Below are 25,637 nucleotides of genomic sequence, written 5' to 3'. Positions count from 1 at the left end.
ACCCAAAGCAGGCATCCTCTTTGATGATAAAAGAACCCGGAAATGGAATTATCTTCACCCCAGCATTAGAAGTTCACTCAAGACAGTTAGACCCTAGATTAAAGGGAGGATTGGATGGATTATGGCCATGCGTGTTACTTTAATTGTAAGTAAAAATATCATGTCATTTGCCCTTCTTTCCCTGCCCCTTTCCATTTGTGTGCTTTATAATTGCTGCTACGCGTTATCTTAAAAAGAAGAAAAAGAAACGAAAACATATTGAAAGTAAAGGAATCCGTAACCTTAACAGAAGCCGCTTTGCATTTTAAAAGTCACGCAAGTCTTTTAAGAAGATGGATCGCGACTATAGCAATGCAAAGTATTCTTTGTTTTGATTTAGCACATTGTATAAACAAAGCCAACGTCGGTCTGCCAGCGGTTTTATATAAATATATATAAACATATTTCTATTGCTCCTTTTCCGCCCTGCTTGCATTGTGGGAATAGTAGTTTAATCGCGCTCTTGCCCTGGCCTGCCCACAGTAAGAACTACACTTCCCAGGAGCTCTGAGTCCCTACCACCTTCCACGTGCGACAACTGCGGATTAGTCTGGGCAATAGGTCTGTACGCCAAGAGCCTGCAGCTGGGGAACCACTCGCGAAGTAAGCGCCGGACTGGTGCCCCGTTCAGAAACCAGAGCTAATGGATTAAGAGAGCGAGGTAAGGCAGAGGCAGAGCACCGTGCGGGCTCGTCGGGGAAGGGTGCAGCTTAGGCTGGCGGAGAAATATCCTTGGGTCGGGCCACCTGGAAACCGCAGGACAGCGAAGTGTCGTACCCAGGTTATTTATTTCCTTAGGGAGGGAGGGTGCGTGAGAATGGTGATCCTACCTGTCAGTGACTACTTCAGCTTCAACCACAACAATACACGAGCACGCAATAGATACAAACTTAAAATGAACCACTCCAAACTCGATTGCAGAAAATACGATTTCAGCAACAGAGTGGTCAATGCCTGGAATGCACTACCTGATTGTGGTTTCATCCCAACCCCCCCCAAAATTTTAACCTAAAACTGTCTACTGATTGCTTAATTGTAGCCTATGACCATCATTAAGTGTTGTATCATTAAGTGTTAAATTTGCACCCTATGACTATCATTAAGTGTTGTTAAGTGTTGTACCTTGATGAAAGTATCTTTTCTTTTATGCACACTGAGAGCATGTGCACCAAGACAAATTCCTTATCTGTCTAATGACACTTGGCCAATAAAAAAATTCTATTCTATTCTATTGTTGACCTCACCCCATTCCTAAGAGGTCTTTAAGGGGTGTGCATAAGAGCACCAGCGTGCCTACCTCCCTGTCCTAATGTTTTCTGTTTGTCTCTATTGTATGTATCCAATCCATGTTTATACTTATTACCTTATATGTTCTTGACAAATAAAAAAAACAAACAAAGTGCACTTACACTAAGTGGGACTATAGCGCACAACACGTGCATATGGATTTAGTTTGTCATGTTTGCATTCCCCGCTAATTGTTTACTACTTCTGTGATAAAGAGAAGATTACAGGGAACAGAAGCATCTATTTGGTCCGGAGTGCACAGGGGTAATCTTATTGGGAAACGAAGATTAGGAAAGGACAAGTGATTGTATTCAAAGCTTTATCTTATTTGGGGATGGGAGCTTATGAATTAAAAACGTTTGGTTAAAACATTTATGTCTCTTCTTACATTTTTATAAGTTGGATAAAAAGTAGTATATCAAAGGCATGATAAAAATAATTAGGCATCTTTCAACAGTTATTCCCTATAGCAAGTTCACTTCATCAAACGCAGCTGATGTTATATTTTAAGGACACTTAATAACAAAATAATATATGCATTTAAGAGCCATTCATGGTTGAAATTAAGAGGCTTTAGGCTAGTCTAGCCTAAATTAGGAGGCTTTAGTCTTTCTAGACAGTCTAGAACAGGAGTCTCCAACCTTGGCAACTTTAAGCCTGGAGGACTTCAACTCCCAGAATTCCCCAGCAAAGCAAAGAGTTGAAGTTCTGCAGGCTTAAAGTTGCCAAGGCTGGAGACCCCTGGTCTAGAAAACCTGAAATTGTCCTTACTTGTGACAGTGTGAAACAGGTTTTCACAAAGTAGATTTCATTGCATTTGATAAGATTTATTCCTTCTTAAGTTTAAGATTGTGGTTTCAGATTGTTGGAGTGTAGTTGCAGTATTTGCCAAACATGCGTGATAAAGTTATAATAAATATTTAGTCTTTGGAGTGCCACACCAATCTGTGTGCTCTGTTGTAAAAAGGCTGAATGAATGTTAATTGTGCACCATCTTTTCTACAGAATGAGGGAGGCTAATCCTGATCTGCTTTATGATCTTGGACAATAATACAAACTTGCATATATGGCCCGGCAAGACCTGCTGGTGTAGAATTGGCACATGATTGTGCTAGCATGCATACGGACAGTAAGAAGACCTCCAGATGTTAAATGTACTCCAGATCTCTTAGTATCTCACCATTGGCCCTGCTTAGTCAGGAAAATGGGAGTTTATAGTTCAACAACTTCTAAGGTCATACATTTTTACCTTTGTGCTAGAAAATTGTTGGACTGAAACAAAGGCGGAGAGTCCTATCTTAGATAGGTTAAGACAATGTTTGTGGCTAAGAAGGCAAGGCCAAGTTAAAACATTGATACTGATGTTTAACAGTGCATGATTTTTTCTTTCTTTTATTACAATAAATACCTTAGACTTGAATTCTGACTGAGCAAAATTCATATCTTGGTTGCAAAAAGCATAAGGGTACAAGCAATCACTCACAAATGCTCCTTACTAGGATTAATTGGGGCTAAGCCACTTCTAATGACCTGGCAGGTGGTAACTAATTGACTGTTGCTTTTGTGTTTATTACTTTCTAGAAGCTGACCCATAAACTTTATCTAGCTGTCTGGTTCCTGGCTGGGTTTCTGTACATGTTCACTGTGCAGAGTTTATTTAACTGTTTATTTATAGAAGAAAGGAAACTTTAAAAAAATGGAATTACTTGGAATTGTAATTACAGAGAAAAAACAATTTGAAAGTTAAAAATAACTTATCAACACTAAGCAATGAACTTCCAGAGGGAATATGAAGAACTAAAAAGACAAAGTGAACATCTTGTATGATATGGGAAAACAGTTATTATTATTTAACCAATTTTAGGGACATCTGCAAGGATGGGAACTCAGAAAAGTCAAAATGACTGTGACTGTGCAATTAATTCTTTCTCATATTTTATGTGTACAGGTAATCTTCAATTTACATCCACAATTGAATCCAAAATCTCCATTGCTAAGCAAAGAACGAAGCCATGTTATTAAGGAGCCATGCCCCATTTTTTGACCTTTCTGTCATGGTTGTTAAGCGAATCACTACAGTTAAGTAAATCATGCAGTTGTTAAGCAAATCTGGTTTCCCTCATTGACTTTGTTTATCAAAAGTTTCCTAGGAAGGTTGCAAATGACAATCCTAGGAGCCTGGGATGCTGCAGCTATTGTAAATGCATCCTGGTTGCCCAGTACCTGAAGTTTGATCACATCACTGTGGGGTGCCACAATGGTTATAATTGTGAGAACTGGTCATGTCACTTTTTTCACTACTGTTGTAACTTTGAACGGTCATTAAACGAATGGTTGTAAGTCGAAGACTACCTGTGTCATATCTGTGACACACATTAAAAAGGGGTGCGATCATGACTTTTTTACTTCCTCCTACACACATACACTTCAGCAAAATGCTGACCCAGGCACAGAAGCAGCTCTAATTGTTTTACACATTAGAATTGAAAAGAAAATTCAAATGAGCAAATAGGTAGCCAAAGAAACAGTAGTAAAACCTTAAAAACATTTCAGGGAAAAAGCAAACCAAACTCAATTTTTTTAAAAAATTTGCATTTATATCCCGCCCTTCTCCGAAGACTCAGGGCGGCTTACACTATGTTAGCAATAGTCTTCATTCTATTTGTATATTTATATACAAAGTCAACTTATTGCCCCCAACAATCAGGGTTTTACCTTCCTTATAAAGGATGGAAGGCTGAGTCAACCTTGGCCCTGGTGGGACTAGAACTGCAGTAATTGCAGGCAGCTGCTGTTAATAACAGACTGCACTGCACTATATGGAAATAGCTTATACCCCATCCTTCTTCAGGGATTACATGGTCATCCAGTTATGGCTGGTGCCAGAGGGAAATCTTGTCACTAAGTCATCAAGCGGGGTAACTAAGCTGTAGTGACTGCCAGAATAGAAGGGCCATATAATTGCCCTGTTTGATTGTTTGTAAAATGTAACTTGCATGGATTACAAATTGAAGTAGGATAGACATTTTGTTTAAATTTGTTCTTTAGGAACCTATTTTCCAAGTGCTCTGCATTATTGGAAGTGAGTAACTCAGTTACCCGGTGGGTTAAAAGTTCAGTTGGAAGTTAATGGTCCAGTTATCAATTTAGGTGATAGTTCTTATCCTTTTGAGAAAGAGTTTCCTGATATATGCATGTTTGTTCTGAGTCTCCATGAGCCTTCATGTGTGTTTGGGTGGAGAAAGACCAAGTGCCTTCAATTCAAATACATAAAGCACTCATTGTTTTAATTTTACAGCAGTGTGGAATTTTTCATTTAACTTAGAATAACATCATTGGGCAACATTCACATTTATCCATACTAAATAAATTCGTAAGAATCAATTAAGCTTGTTAGTTATGAAAAATTCAGACCTGTTGATTCCAGTAGAGCACTATCAAGTACAAGTCTACTTAGTATTTTTATTTAAAGCCTGTTTTAATGGCTATTGAAAGAGATCAATTCAATGTCCTCTAAAGAAAAGTGTCTTGAAAAGATTAACAGTATATTTGGGAGCATATTTGCTTTGCTTTTATAAGTGCATTGAGTTTGTTTAACCCATGAAGGTTGGCATAGGATTTCAGACTAGTACAAAAATTCTGTACTTGTTTACCTTGGCATCAAGCCTCATTTATATCAGTTAATGGTGAGTATGTAATGCAAACTCCTTCAGGTCAAAGTCAACCTCTGGAGATTTCATATAAGTGACGTCTGTCTAACTTTATTGGAAACAGTATGCAAGTTGGTTTACCAGTGATTCTTGAAAACTTCCCAGTCTAGTTTATAGCCCTGCTATTTCCTGGTGCTTCATCCATGTATTAAGAAGCCTAACTTTGGTTAGCTCTGCTAGCCAAAATCTAGTTGGCTGTTTATTACAAAAATTTACTAATAAGATAGCATAGATTGTATGTGTTGGTATCTTCTTTCACATATAACTAAACTTCTATGGAGATTCTTAGTCATCTGGGTCATGGTTGCCTCAAAGATGCTTTTTCAAAAGGAAACTGGACTTTGTTTTCTCCTTAAGGAAGATGTTTCACTTCTCATCCAAGAAGCTTCTTCAGTTCTGACTGGATGGTTGAGGGGGGAGGGTGGGGAGGATGGAAGGATTTATATTTATTTATTATTTATTTATTTATTCATATTTTTATACCGCCCTATCTCCCTAGGGACTTATATTCCTTTGCAGTCATCTGGTTGTTAGTACTCTCTCTGAGAGTTGTTGAGGCCACTGAAAAAGCAAAAGGTCTTCTTCATGGAAAAAATAAAGTCCAATTGCCATTTGAAACAGCACCTTTTACATATAATTTTACTATTCTGTATCCATTTTGCAAGGTATGTGTTTTTCTGGAGTACGTGGTACAGTTATAATACAGTTAAAATTATATAAAAACCTTCATGTGACATATTTAATTTGGAGTACAGGTACAGGTAGTCCTCAATTTACAACCATAATGAAGTCTGTAATTTCTATAGTAAGTCATGATGGTTGTAAGATGACACATCACATGATTGATCAGATTTTATGACCTTTTTCATGGTAGTCATAAAGTGAAAGCCATGATTGTAAAGCTAATGCAGTGGTTGTCAAGCAAATAGCACCGTCATTAAGTGAGACAATGCATTCTTATGGGTGTTTTGTTTTTTCTGGCAAAAAAACCATTGTAAATCACATCATGTGAACACAGAATCCTGCACCTGGCCATAAAGGTGAAAGCCAAGTGCCAAAAATACGGACATGTGACTGTAGGTGAAGTACTGCCATTGGAATGCTGGACCTGTATTACTTTTTGGAGGGGAGGAGTTATAATTTCAAACAATCACTAATCAACCAGTCACTAACTGAGGACTACAATATTGTGAGTTACATTTGAGACCAGGATTTCCATCATTAAGTGATGCTGTTGTAAAGCTCAATGTCACATGAGCACATCACTTTGTGATGGCAATCCCAGCATTCTCTGTTTCATCATGAATCAAATCTTGTCAGTCATTAGCCAGACACCACTCCTGAGGCTTCACAGCTCTGAGGCTACCTGGCACACCACAGCTCTCTAGGCCTGCAGGAAGCCACAGCCCAGCGTGAAGCTGCAGCTGCCTTGGGCAGCTATAGCCACCCCAACCCAGGTGCCCTGGCCACCCTGCCCTTCATGACTACTGCTCCCTAGTGCTCCATTGCCCCAGCTGACTATTGCCATCTTCTTGTTCCCACTGCTGGATCCATGCCTGGCCTCATCCTCATTTCTTCCCCAGAAATACTTCAGAAGCATGTTATCTAATCCACGGTCTGCTTACAAAACAGAAAATACAAATGACTTAAGGGCAGGGTACATTTAAGAGAAAAAAAGTAATGGATAGCAAAGACTTAATTAGCATCAAATTGCTGACCATAAATATAACATACTTGAATCAGAGTAAAGGTTTGTTTTCGAGGTAAAGGTGACTGCAGGCATATCTCACAGATATTGCGGGTTTGTCTCACACAAATTTGTGGTTCCAGTGCATATAAAATTTATGTTTGTGCTATGTTGCAGCCTACTAAGTGTACAACAGCATTATGTCAAAAAACTAGTGTGCAAATATGATTAAAAAAATCTTTATTGCTAAAAAAAAGGTTAATTCAATTTGTAAAAAAATTCAAATATCTGTGAAGCACGATAAAGCGAAGCACGATAAAATGAGGTATGTGTATTGACGTGGAGAATGACTTTATTTCTATCTTGTGCAATTAAGCAGGTTTGAACTTTGCTCTGTAACGTTCATATATGCTGTTTTGAGGCCTTTTAGGAAATAAATTGACAAAGCATTAATTGACTTGTTAAACCTAGTCTGCCACTTTTCTTTTTAGACAGTTCTTTGACTAAATACAGTTAATATCTAGCAGTAGTGAGAAAAATCCAACTCCAATGGATTTCAGAATTTTAGGAGGTGGCATCCAATGGTTTCTTTTTATAAAGGGAGTTCTTTATAAACTTTTAAAGCTTTTAAAGTTTGACTTTCTAGGATTGGAGCAGGGGGGTGCTAATATATTTGAAGAGTGGGATAATTTTTTGGATATGTAAAGCTTTGTTGATTCTTTAGATTTTAAGCACATTATAAAGTTCTTATCAGAGATACAGCGTACAGATATACTGTATAATGAACTCAGCTATTCATTTTCTATGACTTTGGGGAGAGGCTGAATGACACTAGCTGAATGGATCCTGGAATGACTGAAACCTTTGTGAAACCATAAATTCTCTCCTTCCAACCTAGTCAAAAATGGTCTTGTAGGAAACAGGAAGGGCAGCAGATGAGGCTCTAAAGAAAGTAAAACGAGTGTATTAGTAATTGCTTCCTTGAGATCTCCACGTGTTCAGTACTTCATGTTTCCTTTTCTTAAGAGATATGTTAAGATATCTCTGAAGGAGATGGTAATAACTGAGAATAGCTTTTCTGTAAATGGGTAAAACCTAAACAAAAGGCAAAATAGAGTAATTACTGTATGAAATAATGTAATTCAATCTGGAGGAGTTTGAAGGTGGGATCCAATTAGAATATGGATCTCTTAAGAGAGATATTTGATCATTTCCCCATTAACTCATATGCCGGGGCAACAGCTTGTTAGTAAATCTGTGCGGCATTCATCTGCCCTGCCTTTTCTTTATCCATGTGTGTAGAATAATTCTCTCTAATAATTGGACCATAACAGCAGCAAATTGGTAGCATCAATTCTGCAATGAAGGGTCCATTTTTCATATACTATACAACTTTCATATACAACTGAGTGCTGTAGGATGGTTTAAACCAGCAGGTTCTGACCAGTTCTGGAGAACCGGTAGCAGAAATTTTGAGTAGTTTGGAGAACTGGTAGTAAAAATTCTGACTGGCCCCGCCCCCATCGATTCTCTGCCTCCAAGTCCCAGCTGATCGGGAGGAAATGGGGATTTTGCAGTATCGTTCCCCTGCCACACTCACCAAGCCACCGGTTCCATGCAATGCCCACCAAACCACACCCATAGAACCGGTAGTAAAAAAAATTGAAACCCACCACTGGTTTAAACACTGTACAGAGTTTGGTGAGTTGTTTTTCTGTGTTGGAGGAAGACCGAAACCCATTCTGTAACATTGAAACAGATTGCAAAAATAGCCAGAGAATAAGAGTGGATGTACATAAATTATCTCTCACTTCTGCCAGGCAGTACATTGCATTACATTTTCAATCTGTCACTATATTGTCAAAAACAGGGAAGGTAAATTAAGACATATTGTAGCCCCATGTCCATTAATCTGTTCGTAAGCCTTCTTGAGCAGAACAGAGCTTATTTCTGAATAGGCATGAAAAAGATGGACAACTACCTTTGACAATTTGTTCAATGAAAGGGTGTGTAGAGCTCTGAAAAAGTAGCAGATAAATATTCTATTTTCTATTTTTCAGTCTTCTAAAAAAATTTAGATGCAAATACTCTCTGCTTGTAACAGTAGGGATTTTTCCTCTTTGTAGTCATATAGCTTAAGTCCTTAAAACTTTATTAAGAGTAACTGAAATGTAATAATTGCTTTGGAGGTTCCTGTGGTAATAATTAAAAATAATTAAAAACTTCCCTGAGTGTGTGATCTTGACTATTCAGGCCATTCTTGTACCAGGTTTCAAGCTATTTTTCTACTAATCACTTGTAATCTCATCAAAGTATCAACCAGCCCTTGTTAAAATAATAGAAAGCATGTCCTTGCTGTTATTTTGGGCAATGATAAATGGATGATTCTAGGACAGTATTTCTTAAAATGTGATCCAAGAAGCCCTGAGGATCTCCCAAGACCATCTCAGGGGTCTTTGAAATCAAAATTATTTGTAAGATATTAAAGATATTTACAAACTTTTAAATTAACGTCACTTTCCTCATTATTTTAATTCATTAAAAATAAGGCTTTTCATGAAAAGTATTTTATTTATGTTAATATGGAATGAGTTTAATATTATTTTTACATGATTCAATAAATATTCTATGACTGTGTCAATTGTTAATATGGGAAATAGTGATAAATGTAATCCACACAAACGAAAGCTCTTTTGGGATCCTTTATAATTTTTAAAAGTGGGCAGGGATCCTAAGAGCAAAATACTTAAAAACACTCTTTTAGATGATGCTATAAATTGTTAGTGGGAAAATGCCTTACCTGTAGGGAAATATAGACCGCTCAACACATTGCAGTTGCCAGTGCAACTCTTAGGAAAATAGGAAGCTGTCTTTTATTGAGTTAAATCATTGGTCCATATCACTTAGTAATGTTTATCCAAACCTTTCTTGTCCTTAACAGAAACTGGGACTTTCTCCGTGACCATTAAGCAACAATTTTCTTGGCAGACTTGTCCTGGATGCTAGTGAGAGCTAAGACGCTGAGCTTTTTGACCAAAAGGTCGGCAGTTCAGCGGTTCAAATCCCTAGTGCCGCATAATGGGGTGAGCTCCTGTTATTTGTCCCAGCTTCTGCCAACTTAGCAGTTCGAAAATGCAAGTAGAAAAATAGGGACCACCTTTGGTGGGAAGGTAACAGCATTCCATGCGCTTTTGGCGTTTAGTCATGCTGGCCACATGACCACAGAGTCGTCTTCGGACAGCGCTGGCTCTTTGGCTTTGAAACTGAGATGAGTATTGAACCCTAGAGTCGGGAACGACTAGCACATATGTACGAGGGGAACCTTTACCTTTAATGTGGCTGAAAATTCTAGTTAACCTTGAAAGACAGCTTTATGCCCAGTGTATTACAACACCCTAACTAAAACAAGATTCAACTGAGATAAAACTGAGTGAATAAGAAATGAGAAATTAAGTTCTTGCTAATTACCAATGTTCACAGATGTAGCACCAACTGACATTTCTTGGGTTTCAAGATTAGGCAGAATACAGGTGGGAAACTACCAGGATATCCCAACAATGTAAACTAGACAGGAAAATCCAAACAAACAACACAAAAAAAGCCAACAGAAAAATATTTCTGCATTGGCAAGAAAAGTGTGGATATGAACTTGAAATCGCAAGACATCAAAGTTGACTTGAAGAAGTCTTTGTACTTTCTAAAGTGGTAATTAGTGCAATACTATGATCAGAATTTAGTATAACAGATTGCTATTCTGTATTGTAGCGTTGATTTTATGTGTAATTCAAGTCATTCCTCCACTGTGAGGAACGCTGTATACTCTTTCATTTTTGGCCTCCTAGTCTATCCTAGAGGTGTTGTGAAGTGAAAGAGTGTTTCACTGACAAAACTTCAATGCAGTAGATGAAGAAATGTTATTAGCATTAGTTATTAGCAGTCCAGCTGAATAAACTTTGCTTCACCACAGTGCTCCATGTTTCTTTATTTGGGTTCCCTGATTTCCATCATCCCCCCCACTTTTTTTTAAGAAAAAGAAAAAAAGAAAAGAAATATTCTGATCCGGCTGACCTGAAACATTCCACTGTATTGGTCACTGGTATCAAGTAAATATTTGCTAGACCATAGAAGACATTTGTGGAAACTGAGCACAATGTTGTTCAGGAAATATTGCAACGGCAACACATTCCTGGCAAGATGAAGGTAGGGATTAGTTTGTGATCCTCTCACCAGGAAATTTTCTGAGGTGCCACCTTCTCTCCTTTTTTCTTTTTTCTTTTTTACAGACATACCAGTGAGGCATACCTCTGCATGTTGGAGTTTGGTCACAGCAGTGAAAAGAGAAACCGAACAAACAGTAAATCCAGCATTGTGGCTTTCACTGAAAAGAATCTGTTCCTTTTCAAAGTGACCAAGGAGCTACCGGGGAGTTATGTCTGAAAAAATAGAAAAACAGCCTCCTGACCCTCCACCAGACCCTCGCTGGAAGTTCCTCGTTGGCTACCTCTGTTTCTATGGCTTTATGGGCCAGATTAGACCTGGAGAGAGTTTCATCACACCCTACCTGTTGGGATTGGAGAAGAATTTCACAAAGGAACAGGTGAGGTCATCTGACACACAAGGGACAGATTAGTTAAAGTGGTCTGAAGAATTCCCTGAAATGTGGGGTGTTGAGTGGTCTTGCAGAAGACTTTCTGAGCAGCAGTAGTTTTGACAAAATGCTAGGAATGACTCTGTTAATGGGACAGTGGAGGGAGGGAAAAGTATATTGCAACAGTGCATGGAAAGAATGACGAACCCTCATTTTTTTTCCTCCTTTTTATTTGGCTCTTGGATCATGGGTTCATGGAGCAAAGAGGGATGACTGGGTTAGGAACAAGTGGACCTACATAGACCTTTTATGCCTAAAGGCCAGCATGAGGGCTGAGATGGGAAGAGAATTCCACAGAGCTAGCTTGCTTCTGAGTTAAATTAGAAAATGTATGGGTACGCTTGCGTTCTGGTTCAACATATTAATGCAGTAATGGTAGTTATTAAAACTTATTTTGGAATAATAAAGCAGTGGGATGACCTGCCTTTTCCCCCAGTTAAAATAAAGCTGAAAGGAATCTCAACCTGACCTGCTGCCTGTTGCCCTAATAATCTGAAGTGGAGACTTACATTTTAACTTTGGATTCAGCAAATAGTTTGACAATACAAACTAGCGAAGTAAATGCCTAATCCGATTGCTTGAGTCAACTTTTATGACTGTTCTTTCAATTCCGTTCTTTCCATTATGGATCCCTCCAGATTAATTGGGCTACAGTTCTCATCATTCTTAGCCAAGATGGCTATGTTTGGAGTTGTGGTGCAGTGCATCTGGAGGACACACTTTGGGAAGGCTGGGCTTCATGATACGATCTTGGTTGTGGTGAAGGTATCACACAGCACATATTAGAACCCTTAAAAATGCCAAAAATAAATGCTTATAAAGTTTTCCTCCTCTTTTGGTATTATTTTGTTCTTCTTTTCCCTCACCATTTTCTTCTTGCCCTTTTCTGTTTTTTGTAGAAGGGATTCCATGATTATTCTGTAGCTGCTCTGCCTCATTTAATACTTTGTGCCAATTACAGGTGGTCTCCTAAATTTGGTGAAATCAATTTACAAATTTCTCCAGCTTGCTTGGAGCTGGTTCATCCCGTTCCAAACTGTGATATTGACTCCGTTGATGAGCTGATGGTAGGCTAAATTTTGAGAATCACACTGTTCCCTTTATCAGATGAATGGTTATTCCCACTAATTCCATGGATTGAGTAAAATTGAGCCGACCGAAGACCGCATTTAACATTTATCAAGGTCGGTGAAATGAGAACTCAAATTGTTGGGGGCAATATGCTGACTCTGTAAATCACTTAGAGAGGGCTGTAAAGCACTGTGAAGTGCTATATAAGTCTATTCCTAGGTAGCAGATGACTTATGGGAGCTTGAGGTACTGATTTTTGATATAGTAACATACTCCATTGTTCCACTTATTTTTAAGTAGAAACCTGGGTATAACTATTTTTATAGAAGTATAAGCATATCTAAAAATGATTATGAGGTTGGGTATCTTCCAGGTATTTTTTTTAAAACATTCTAAATACAGATTAATATTTATTTCAGGCTATTTTCTTAAGAACCATTGACCAATCTCTCAACTAGCTAATATACTACTGGTTTATTTCTTTAAAAATTTTTTTAAAAAACACTTAATGTTCTATGGGTTTCTCCATTTAGTAGTTTTAAAGAACTAAAGGCTTAGAATGAGGAATTAACTGCCCTCCTCAAAGGTGGACTTTTGCAATGGCTATGTGTAGGTGGCTGTGACCTGCTGCTCTGGTTTCATTAAGTTTCTATTTGAACACTTGATCTTCTTTTAGTAATGAGCAAGGTCTATTTTTTCTCTGATCCCTTGCGAGGTCTCTCTGGGACATTGGCAGCTCTTGTCATTTTGGCAAAAAAACAATCACACACAGGCAATCTGTTCCCAAACACTTTGTTCTGCCTGACTGCTGTGCTTTTTGAATGAGTGAACAACGCTCAGCACCCTAGGTTATCAATTAGTGTGTGGCAGCTTCTTCACATGCTGAGAGCAGATTTAGCTGTGTGTTTGGGGGGAGAGGGGAGAGATCACGCCTGACTTATGGAAACTTCTTTTCTTTTTGTAGTGCTGTGTATCAAAAGAGCCAAGGTGGCGCAGTGGTTAGAGTGCAGTATTGCAGGCTATTTCTGCTGACTGCCGGCTGCCCGCAATTTGGCAGTTCGAATCTCACCAGGCTCAAGGTTGACTCAGCCTTCCATCCTTCCGAGGTGGGTAAAATGAGGACCCAGATTGTTGGGGGCAATAAGCTGACTCTGTAAACCGCTTAGAGGGGGCTGTAAAGCACTGTGAAGTAGTATAAATGCTATTGCTATAATGGGCAGAGAGTTGTGGAGTAGAATGTTCACTTCAATCTGTCTAATAGTGGAAGTTTTGGGGGCAAAGTTTTTATTTATTTTTATTTATTTAAAACATTTATATAGCTGCTGATCTTTCAACCAACTCTGGGCAGCTCTGTGATCTGCATGATCACGTGACCAGTATTCAGATGCTTGGCAACTAGTTCATATTTATGACGGTTGCAGTGTCCCATGGTCATGTGATCCCCTTTTGTGACCTTCTGGCAGGCAAAGTCAATGGGGAAACCAGATTCACGTAACAACAAAGGTATTAACTTATCAACTGCAATGATTCACTTAACAATGGTGGCAAGAAAAGTCGTAAAATGGGGTCAAACTCATTTAACAACAGAAATTTTGGGCTCAATTGTAGTTGTAAGTCAAGGACTACCTGTAGTTACAAAAATTCTTCGGTAAGAAAAATGGGCTGGTCTGACATTAAAAAGGCACCAGAGTGAACGTCTCAATAGGCATGCCATAGAAGAAAACATTTTCAGATGGCGTTGTAAGAGAAGATTCACAGCTGAATAAGATGCTAAAGGTTGGAAATCGAAAGGGTTCGAAGGAATCTCATGAAGGGCAATGTTTTGCAGAGTGAAGTACTTCATTATTTCTGAGGAGATTAGGTACCACAGTAGGCAGAACTATAGCTATTAATGGGGCTGGTGTACTCTCCGTATTTTGTCTAGCTTTGTGGGAGGCAGTTGGGGAGGGTGCACGCCTCATAAATTTAAGCCTAAATTCTAGAGTTTGTGCTGTAGTTTTTGCATGTTCCTTACCTCAGCAAATCATGCCACTGATTTTCAGCAGCTGTGGTTCAAAGGGTCCTGCAAATAAATCAATCCATATCAGGGGTGAAATCCAAATTTTTTCCCTACCGGTTCTGTTGGTGTGGCTTGGTGGGCGTGGCAGGGGAAGGCTATTGCAAAATCTCCATTTCTACCCCACTCCAGGGGAAGGATACTGCAAAATCTCCATTCCCTCTCCTCCTGGGGGAAGGATATTGCAAAATCTCCATTCCCACCACACTCTGAGGCCAGCCAGAGGTGGTATTTGCCAGTTCTCCAAACTTCTCAAAATTTCCACTATCGGTTCTCCAGAACCTGTTGGAACCTGCTGGATTTCACCCCTGATCCATATGTCAATTGATCCCTGGAGCTCAGGTTGTCCATCTCTGATCTAGAAGTATAGATATATGATAGAGAAGGCATCATATATTCTGCATCAACTCCATTTGTAAATTGTGTGCTCAGCTACTTTTGCTAAAATAGTCCATACTCCTTGACCAGAACAAATGGCTCAAGTTGACAGATGTCCTTTGAGGGTAGAAGATAGAGGAATGATGAACTACCAGATGCCAAGGTGTAGTGATCTCATGCTAACAGGGCTGATAATACTTTGAGTTACAGAAAAGGTTTTATTCATCCTTCCTGAAGTATATTCTTACATACCATTCTTCCCCCTGGAGTATGTCAGAAAGTTGGACTTTGCCTCCCCAAATTTCAAGGAAGAATGCTTGAAGAGAAATCTCTGGGAGATATCAGGCTGGGGAGTATTACGGGCTATTTTTAAAAAAATGACAGGCTGGTCAGGAGAAAGATCTCTTGAATCAAAATCTTTGGCATTCTTGTCACTGAAATTTAATATTCTCTATATTTCCCTTCTGTTGTCTATGGGAAATTTAGGAGAGCAGGGTTGGTCAGCGCTCAAGGTAGCTCAGTCCGGCCAAAGTTCAGTGTCTCCTGCTGCTCTGCTGCCATGGCTAAAACACGTCAAATTCCAGTCTAAAGCAACTGTAAGAAGCTTAATCAAACTCCTTGGCAAGCAATATGTGTGGAATTCAACCAGAGCGAAGATCTCAGAGTAACAGTTGGAAAAACTAAATGGGGGAGGAGGTGTCCAAAATCTTGTGAAAAAATCCACTCTGAATATCAAAGAAATATTACCAGCCAGCTAACAGTGGTCTGGTTGGTATAAAGCATAAAGCAGCTTTCAGTTTTCCTATACATTGTATTTCCATAAGCTGGGGTGTGTATGTGTGTATGTCTGTGTGTTCTTTCAAATAATCGTCTTCAACACGCGAGTGGATATTTTTTCCTGTCTCCCCTTCAGCCACAATCGTCCTTTATTTTGAAGGTGCTTTGCCTTCTTTTATAAGCTACATGCTGTCATTTCATTTCCCATTACAGACAACTCCATTTCATCCCTAGGAATTTTGATAAAAATAGTTTGTCTGATGAACCAGGACATAATCTAGCTTGGCAACGTTTGATAATTTTCTGTGTTAGTTGTGAATCTGTTTTTCTTTCCTTTCAGTCCTGCCCAACCAGTGATCAATGTATTTCCATTCACCCAGCATTGCATCAAGTTCTTATAGCGGTAGAGGTTTCTTTCTCTTATGGATACCCCAGGCCCAGTCCTGGTGTCTCTGAATCAGCTGATCCTTCTTGTCTAGTTGTTTGGTTTCCAGCTTCCCAAAGACAGGATGGCTAGTGCCTAAAATAAGTCTTGGTATCTGTTGCTGAAAAAAAGAATGTGAGGAAGAAACACCTAAATTATTAGTAAAAGGAGGACCTGAATGATTAGAATACAGGTGAAGTGAGATGATAATGCATGTGGCCTCTTTATCCCTTTAGTTTACTTACTAGCGTAAATCAGTTGCGCTTTGTTTGGTTTTCTCTTGCAGGTGACCAATGAAATTACACCTGTCCTATCGTACTCTTACATGGCAGTATTGGTGCCCATCTTCCTACTCACAGACTATCTGCGGTATAAGCCAATGTTGGTGCTGCAGAGTTTGAGCCACATTGCTATCTGGCTGCTGCTGATCTTCGGTACCAGCATCATTGCCATGCAGTTCATGGAGTTTTTTTACGGCGTCACGATGGCTACGCGGATAGCCTATTCCTCCTACATCTTCACCCTGGTCACTCCGTCGCGCTATCAGCGCATGGCCAGTTATTCCCGGTCTTCAGTGCTGATGGGCGTCTTCACCAGTTCCATGGTGGGACAACTCTGTGTCACAGTTGGAGGCACCACCTTCATGACAGTGAATTATATCTCATTGGGCTTCATGTGCTTTGGGCTGGTCTTGACTCTCTTCCTGAAGCGTCCAAAACGCAGCCTCTTCTTCAACAGGAACAAGAGCTGGTGTAATGGTACTTCGCCCTCAGAACTGGACAAAATGAACCCTGGGGCAGGAGAGCCCATGTGGCATAAGGCCTCTTCCTGGAAAAATCTGGTCTTATTCCGGATGCTAAAGGAGTTGGGGACTATTGTACAAATGCCGCAGCTGAGACTTTGGTCCCTTTGGTGGATATTCAATTCTGCTGGCTACTATCTGATGCTTTATTATGTGCACATTTTATGGAATGAAATATATCCCGCCAAGGACAGCAGAAAGGTCTACAATGGTGGAGTGGAAGCTGTTTCTACCCTACTTGGTATATATGGATATTTCTCTTCCTCTGCATTGTGTTTTATGTATTTATCTTTTTAGTCTGCTATGCCCCCAACAAGGACTAACGAGGAGCTCCAGTAATAATGAGTAGACTATCCAATTCCACTTACCTAAGCAGCTTCATGCAAAGGCAGGTTCTGTTATTCATACTAAGGTCATCATGTATACTCTATAATTATTTGATTGTGAGTCCCATTCTTGTAGAACTAAGAAATCTACAGCTGTTGTTGTTGTAAAAGTCATTTGGGAATGATGAGATAACCTGTGTTAGTCACCTTGCATAGAAAGTTGTAGGGAAACATGGCCAAGGTGCTAAGCCTGCAGTGAATGTGCTTTTGCTTGGTCAAATCTTATTAGGTATGCAACTTCCCCAAGTGTGTAAAATGAATGTCTTATTTGCTTCGTTGGCAGAGATTACAGGCTCAGTTCATGTCATCTATGTCAAAAAGATCACTTCCAGCAAGAAAAAACCACCATTGGAAGAGGTGATCGACACCTTATAAAAAGAACTCTGATATTTCCCTGAGATAATGATATTTCTTTTTATATTATTTCACAACAGTTCTACTGCAATCATAACATCTTCTTAAAGTTGCAACTTTATTCCTAAACTCCCCCCCCCCCCATTAATTTACACCATCCTAAAATCCATGTGAGTCTAGGTGCATTTGGTTTGATTCACCATCTCTCTGGTCTTGGACAAAATCCACTACACTGTGAGCCAGCCTCCTTGAATAGCCTATATGTAGTCGATATATGCATCAGCTATAACAGGGGCCTGCAGGGGCCTGCAAACTTGCCTCTTTTAAGACTTGTGGACTTCAACTCCCAGAGTTGAAGCTTTGCTGGCTGAGGAACTCTGGGAGTTGAAGTCCACAAGTCTTAAAAGAGGCAAGTTTGCAGACCCCTGAGCTATAATAATAGATTTTTTTTATTTTTTTTTATTGGCCAAGTGTGATTGGACACACAAGGAATTTGTCTTGGTGCATATGCTCTCAGTGTACATAAAAGAAAAGATACGTTTATCAAGGTACAACATTTACAACACAATTGATGGTCAATATATCAATATAAATCATAAGGATTGCCAGCAACAAGTTATAGTCATACAGTCATAAATGGAAAGAGATTGGTGATGGGAACTATGAGAAGATTAATAGTAGTGCAGATTCAATAAATAGTTTGACAGTGTTGAGGGAATTATTTGTTTAGCAGAGTGATGGCCTTCGGGAAAAAACTGTTCTTGTGTCTAGTTGTTCTGTTGTGCAGTGCATCGTTTTGAGGGTAGGAGTTGAAACAGTTTATGTCCAGGATGCGAGGGGTCTGTAAATATTTTCACGGCCCTCTTCTTGATTCGTGCAGTATACGGGTCCTCAATGGAAGGCAGGTTGGTAGCAATTATTTTTTCTGCAGTTCTAATTATCCTCTGAAGTCTGTGTTTTTCTTGTTGGGTTGCAGAACCGAACCAGACAGTTATAGAGGTGCAAATGACAGATCAATAATTCCTCTGTAGAACTGGATCAGCAGCTCCTTGGGCAGTTTGAGCTTACTGAGTTGGCGCAGAAAGAACATTCTTTGCTGTCCTTTTTTAATGATGTTTTTGATGTTAGCTGTCCATTTTAGATCTTGCGATATGATAGAACCTAGAAATTTGAAGGTTTCTACTGTTGATACTGTGTTGTCTAGTATTGTGAGAGGTGGAAGTATGGAAGGGTTTCTCCTAAAGTCTACCACCATTTCTACGGTTTTGAGTGTGTTCAGTTCCAGATTGTTTTGGTTGCACCACAAGGCTAGTCGTTCAACCTCTCGTCTATATGCGGATTCGTCATTGTCTCGAATGAGACCAATCACTGTTGTATCATCTGCGAACTTCAGTAGCTTAACAGATGGATCATTGGAGATGCAGTCATTGGTATACAGAGAGAAGAGAAGTGGGGAGAGCACATAGCCTTGGGGGGGCCCTGTGCTAATTGTAAATGGATGCAGGACAATTAGTTCGCTAAGAGTCTTGCATTTCAGTAAATCAGAAAGTTTCTTTGAGAATATTTTTCCCCCATGACATTGCTGGAATATACCGTATTTACTTCATCATCCCTTGGTAGAATACTGCATAGAGCCCTGTTTAGCTATAAAGGACTTGTCCCCTCTTAACTATCATTTGTATTTTCCTAGGTGCTATCACTGCTTTTTGTGCTGGCTTTGTGAAGATCCGATGGGCCTTTTGGTCAAAACTGGTGATTGGAGTTGTGACAGCAGTCCAGGCAGGCCTATTGTTATTGATGAACACAACTGCCAATATTTGGTTGTGCTATGTGTCCTATGTCCTCTTCAGGGGCTCCTACCAGTTTCTCGTGCCTATAGCCATGTAAGTGATGGAGTTGAGAACTGACAGCTAAGTTTACATTAGGTACACTGGTAAAAATGGATTCATAGAGCTTCCGTCAACCCAGGAAACCAGTTCAGCATTGGAGTGAGAGCTATCATTCATGTGTCTGTAAAGTTACATGCTTGCACACATAACACATGTAAAGTGTGTGGAGTGGGATCCAAACAAAGTGCAATATTCCAGGGTAATGCAGGATTTTTGTAAGGATGTTAAAACTGGAAAATACTGGGTCAGATGTTCTTACTATCCTACCAGACCAATGGGTTAATTCATTTAATTTGAAAATAGTTCGCTAATGATGATGACAAATCTGTCTTCTAAAAATCTTATTTTCCAGTGAGTATTTTCTAAGAAGGCTCCCCCCTCACTCAAATTTATAGCAGTAGTATTACTGTAGCATACACTTCCCTAGTTTGCTGTCCTCAGATAGGTTGGCTGTAATCCTGTACAGTTTGTTGGCGTATATATTATAAATATCGGGAGGTGGAAGGAAGTAGTCTGCTGAAACACTTTGAGATTTTAAATAAAACTGACAGTAGCAATTGTGGGTGACCCTTGTTCACAAGGATGTTTCAGCAAATCAGCTGAGTCCTTACCCAGGAAGTATTTCTTCTTTCCGCTCAGGATATTTTGTAGTGGTACAAAGCTAATTTGTTTATAAATCTAATAAAATAATAATAATAATAATAATAATAATAATAATAATAATAATAATAATAATAATAATAATAATAATAATAATAATAATAATAATAATTTGTTTTCTCTCTCTCACTGAAGCTTCCAGATTGCATCTTCGCTGTCCAAAGAACTCTGCGCTCTGGTGTTTGGTGTCAACACTTTCCTTGCCACAGTTCTCAAAACCATCATCACTATCATCATAACCGATAAAAGAGGTCTGGCTCTCCCAGTCCATCCCCAGGTAAGGAAAAGTTACTCTATAGTTATGTTAGCTGCTCCTTGTTCAGTGCAAGCTGCCTATCAGGAAGGCTTTGCCTTGTCCGTTGGGGAGGGGGCATATAAAAGTTCCCCTAACCAACAAGCTTGTGTGGAAACTTGTGTGGAGACAGATAATTCTTCACAGTGGGACTTTTCCATTTAATTTGGTTGGGCTACTTAAAGCTAAACTAATTCTGAGCTAAGAGGAAGAGCAAATGAACTTATTTTGCTCACTTCCAATTCTCCACATCACTGCCAGTGAGGTGGTAAGACTCCTCTGCCTGTCCCTTTTCCTTCTTCTTCTGGGCATTCACAGGAAGGAGGCTGGGTCTGACTGCTGATGGTTAGATAGGGCCAAGGTGTGTGTTCAGGCACTGTAGGTTATGGCTCAAAAGTAACAAGTCTTATCGCAGGTGGTGGGGAGGTAGAATTTTCAAGAGGCCTCTGGAGTGCCACTGTGAACAGTAGGATGCTACACTGAATGGCCCTATTGTTTTACAGGTAGTCCTCGAATTACAACATTTCGTTTAGTGACCGTTCAAAGTTACGAAGGCACTGAAAAAAGTGACTTATGACCATTTCTCACGCTTAAGACTGTTGCAGCATCCCCATGGTCACATGATCAAAATTCAAATGCTTGGCAACTGGTTCATATTTAGGACGGTTGTAAGTGTTCTGGGATCTTGTGAACAGCAAAAATCAATGGGGAAACCAGATTCACTTAACCACAATATTAATAACAACTGCAATGATTCACTTAACACAGGGGTCTACAAACTTGGCTCTTTTAAGACTTGTGGATTTCAACTCCCAGAGTTCCTCAGCCAGCAAAGCAAAGCTGGCTGAGGAATTCTGGGAGTTGAAGTCCACAAGCCTTAAAAGAGCCAAGATTGCAGACCCCTGACTTAACAAATGTGGCTAGAAAGGTCATAAAATGGGGCAAAACTCCCTTAATAAAGATCTCACTTAACAGAAATTTTGGGTTCAATTGTGATCGTAAGTCGAGGAGTACCTATACTATTCTTTTAAAGGTCCATTTCTAATTTTTTTTCAATCCTTAGGTGGATTGATGCTTTTTTTTTTTTAGTGCATTGAGCTTAATGAAGCCCTGTATTGTTTTTTCTCAAAATACTCCTGCATTTTCTTCTCTTCCAGTTCTACGTTTACTTTGGCTACTTCACTGTTCTGGCCACGCTGTATCTTTTGTCATTTGTGTACATGATGGCCAGGCACAATGCTTGCAAGGCACCCCAACAAGAGACCACACCAGCCAAGGAACTCTGCAGCCCAGTTCAGGGGGAGAACTTGGACAAGGAGGGAAGCCCAGAACTGGCTAGTTCCAAAGCCTGAGGAACAGCACAATGTGTGTATGTACATGGAGATGAGTTTTCCTGCAAGGTCTCAGTTGAGATGAGACCAGTGCAGCTGTCATGACAATCAGCACTTATCAAAGTCAATGCATCCCTATTTTCACAATATTGGATCTCTGCAGAAGCTCAGAGAAAAGCTTGCTTGGTTTCAAATGCAACCTTGGTGCAGTTGACTTTTCTGGCAGCTACAGTTCTCCGTTTCTTGAGCCAAGTTATACTGAAATATTTACCAATATTGTAATTGGGCACTTAATTTTATGTTTGTATGAATTTGCTTTTAAACATTTATGTTCCTAGTTCTGTCATGTAAATTTGCCAATCACCAGAGCAAGCTAGACTAAGGCACTTTTAACGTTGATACTGGTTAATATACTGTGATGTGACTCATAGTAATGGAAAACACGTCTGTTTTCCCCTTATAGGAAAACAGATACTTTTTGCATTTGACCCCTGGTGATTGTAATCTGCCACACTCAGAAAACATATTGCAAAGAATGACATTACCAGGCTTAAAAAATGCCCTTAAATTCATGAAAATACTGACATAGGACCAAAGTGAACTAGGCAATCCAGTCGACTTCATTGGAAACCAAGAGCTTGCATTTTTATTAATGCTTGTGCTCAGGGGTGAAATGCTCCCAGTTCGGACCGGATCATGTGATCCGGTAGTGATGGGGGGCAGGTAGTTTGGAGAACCAGTAGCAAAAATCCCTGTCCCCCCAACGCCTCGCTATTCCTCTTCTCTGTCCCTGAAGCTCTCGGTGGTGATATAGCTGCAAACGGCTTTAAATGACTGCCCTGGCGCTTCAAAGGGCCGCAGTACAGCTGATCAGCACTGTAGGCGGATAGTAGGCCGGTGCCTCTATTTTTAAAGAGGGTAGACTGGTGCCTCCCAAAAAAAGGCAATTGGTAGACCAGTGCCTCTATTTTTAAAGAAGGTAGACCGGTGTGCTCCCAAGTTTTGTATACTTTATTATTTTTATTATTGATTATTATTGGCCATGCCCATTCAGTCACCTGACCACCAAGCTACACCCACCAATTAAGCAACGCCCACAGAACCGATAGGGAAAATTTTTAGATTTCACCCCTGCTTGTGCTCCTCTTTCACAAGACTCAAGCATTTCTTTTCAAGCCATTTTTTTTTTAAATGGAGCTGACTCACATGATCCCTTCAGGAGCCCGCTGGAGAAGCACGATTTGAAAGGAAACTAGGTCAGAACGTAAGCAGAGAAATTTCAAGCAGCAGCTTGTATGTATTTCTAAGCTTGTTGAACATTCTAGTTTACAATGCGTATTTTTTTATTATTTCAAAGATGCAGCAAGTCTTACGGCTTAGGAGTCATAGCTTCCAACACTGAAGCTCTGGGTCCTCCCCGGATGCTGGTATACCCAGAAGCATCTCTTACCAGTTCTTATGCTCCAGTCCAGGTTTAAGATTTCAGTAAAGACCCACTACAACGCAGTCAGGAGGATACTTTCCTTTATTCAGTGCCTTTAGAAAACAGTTTATAATACACATCACGCAACTGACAAAGATATAAAGGTCCACAGGCTTTTAAAACTGCATTAAAATGTCACAAAATACAGTAGACAGTAAGAAAACTGACTGTATGACTTTTCCCCACCGCAGTAATAACATTTTATTAGGACAATTAAAAACAAAGCTTAGGTAGGAATTTAGCACCTTGGTTTTTAAAAACCAGCTCAAATGAATGGATATGGAGCAAGCATCAGCCTGGCTTGAGTTTTGGGACCGGTGATGTGGATCAGACATTCCATAGCAGTTAAGTCTACCCGCAGAGGAGAGATGCCAAGCTGCTTTGCTGCGACTTGCCCTTACGATGGCTTTTTTAAAATGGCTGCAGTCAGGGTCAGGAATCCAGCCAGGCTTTTATAGGGGAACGAAGCACTTAAAGACATAACTCCAGTCTGTGCTCCAGACGTCTCCGCCTCTTGAAATATCCTTGTGCTTTTAATGCTTTGGAATGTGTGCGCATGGTTCCTGTCCCAGTGTTAGGAGACACAATTAAAGACTGGAGGGGTGGGTCCCTTTTAACTTTGGTTTGAGAGGGTTGGCTAACAGCATTTAACTGATTTCAACCTCCAGCCTCCACTAGCGTGTGGGGGGGGAGGGGTTTGTCAGGATTTTAGCTGACATACTGAAGGCAGCTCCTTGTGGGTGCATTTGGCCTTCTTGTCTAATCCGCTGTTACCTGGCAACTGCTTTTTAAAGCCAGAAGGCTTGTTATGTGTTCTCTGGTTATTTTGTAGCTGAGATTTGAAGGCAAATGGGATGGTCGGCCTGGAACAAACTCTCTCTCTCTCCAAGAGGTGGCTGCTATCAACAGGGCCAGGGAAGAAGATTGGCAGGGCTCTGATAACTAATGGGAACTCTGGGGTCCCCAGATTTTGCTGTAACTCACTCTGTGTGGCAAATGTTGGGCAGAGGTAAAGAATGGCAACTTCCCTGCAAGGCAGAGAAGAAAAATATTTTTTAACAATAACAACAAATCCTCAATAAAGGAGCAAAATACAGATTCTTTTTTGTGACAGTTTTGCTCCGATTGTGTTTCCCTCCAGGCCTCCAAGGAAAACCCTACATTTAAATTACCTTTAAGGTGGTTCCTTTGAACACTGCTGTCTCTCTGAAGAACAAGAAATGGGTAATTAAAGAACATAGGAAGAATGGTGCCTAATAAGGACTAGTGTTCTTCGTCACTTTCCCCTGACCCTGTTTTTGCAAAGGATGTTGTAAACTCTGTAGCAGGGATTGCAAATAGCCTTTGAAGGGAGCAGTATTATTTCCTTCTGTGTCTGAAATTTAAAAAGCAAAAGCAGCTGAAAAAGCTGGCAGGGCCAGCAGAGTTGCCAGGGCAACTTTTTTGGAAAAGAAAGTTTTTGAGGTAATGCGGGGCTGATGCAGGAATGCCTGCCTGGGGCCTATAAAACTCTTAATTTTGGTCCTGAATTTTTCAGCAAGATCATATGTTTCCTTTAGCTCCATGCCCCTCATAGAACAGCAGATGGTACCCTGCGTGCCAAGTTATTGGGATTTAACAGGGCTTCCAAAGGCAACACCATCAGCACTCTCCCTGTTTGGGGAAGCCTTCTTTTTACTAAGTCAATGCAAATAAATAGATCTTCTGACATCCCACTTGACTTTGGTTTTCTCCTTTAAAGAACCTGTGGACTGTTTGGAAAGGCGAGAGGGAAAGGGAGGTGATCAGGGAAACAGGAAATTTTACATACGGGGCAGGAGAGAGAGAGAGAACCAGAACCATTTTGGGAGCTGCACTTGCCTGGAGATTGCCCTGCATACCAATCCTGCTCTGCCTGAGCCCCTCCAGCAATGTTGCTCAGAGGAGACGAGAACACAAAAACAGCATCAGATCTGTGCTGGAAATCATAAGAAGACGCTCTTTGGCTTTCTTGTTCATTTATCTGCTTGGTTGCTATATTATGAAACTGGCTGGACACACATTATCCTGATTGATGGTGGAGGGGGAGGAATGCCTTGCCTGCTCCCCATTGCAGAAGGGGGGCATTTGGACTCCCCGCCTCCACTCGCAATCAGCACATTCAGGGGTTCTATTTCTTGGAAGATGTCATGAAGCTGTTTTCGATGCACAGGACGATAAAGGCGTTTCTGCAGCTGTTGCTCTTCTGTTCAAGCAGCTTGCCTGATGCCAGCGAGGAAGCCTGGCCAGTCACCACGGTGTCATCCGTTCGCCATGTCTCGCAGTAGCTCTCTGTTAGCCGCCGTCCCTTGGAATCGGAGCCGTGCCACACGTACTTCTGAGGC

General features: G+C 40.2%; 2 protein-coding genes across 7 annotated transcripts in view; one reads left to right on the top strand and one right to left on the bottom strand.

Annotated features, from left to right (window-relative positions):
* Positions 1-6: 6 nt before the first annotated feature.
* SLC19A1 (solute carrier family 19 member 1) lies at positions 7-24,525 on the top strand. 3 transcript variants are annotated; one of them, XM_058154814.1, is made up of 6 exons: positions 7-145; positions 11,007-11,320; positions 16,364-17,120; positions 19,310-19,502; positions 20,304-20,445; positions 21,618-24,525. In XM_058154814.1, exons 2-6 carry the CDS (start codon positions 11,153-11,155, stop codon positions 21,810-21,812), a joined length of 1,455 nt encoding a protein of 484 aa, XP_058010797.1. In that variant the 5' UTR covers positions 7-145; positions 11,007-11,152; the 3' UTR covers positions 21,813-24,525. The 3 variants fall into 3 exon arrangements, with proteins under 3 accessions (XP_058010797.1, XP_058010787.1, XP_058010806.1); XM_058154804.1 differs by lacking the exon at positions 7-145 and adding an exon at positions 553-700; XM_058154823.1 differs by lacking the exons at positions 7-145; positions 11,007-11,320 and adding an exon at positions 11,490-16,270.
* Positions 23,299-25,637, bottom strand: part of COL18A1 (collagen type XVIII alpha 1 chain) — a 197,963-nt gene continuing 195,624 nt past the window's right edge. For all 4 annotated transcript variants that reach the window (XM_058154791.1, XM_058154766.1, XM_058154775.1 and 1 more), the window contains one exon: positions 23,299-25,637. In XM_058154791.1, coding sequence (XP_058010774.1) covers positions 25,424-25,637 — 214 coding nt within the window. In that variant the 3' untranslated portion in view covers positions 23,299-25,423.

The sequence above is a fragment of the Ahaetulla prasina genome, chromosome 1 (genome assembly GCF_028640845.1).
Source record: "Ahaetulla prasina isolate Xishuangbanna chromosome 1, ASM2864084v1, whole genome shotgun sequence".
NCBI lineage: Eukaryota > Metazoa > Chordata > Lepidosauria > Squamata > Colubridae > Ahaetulla > Ahaetulla prasina.
This window is presented reverse-complemented; position numbering and strand designations above follow the sequence as displayed.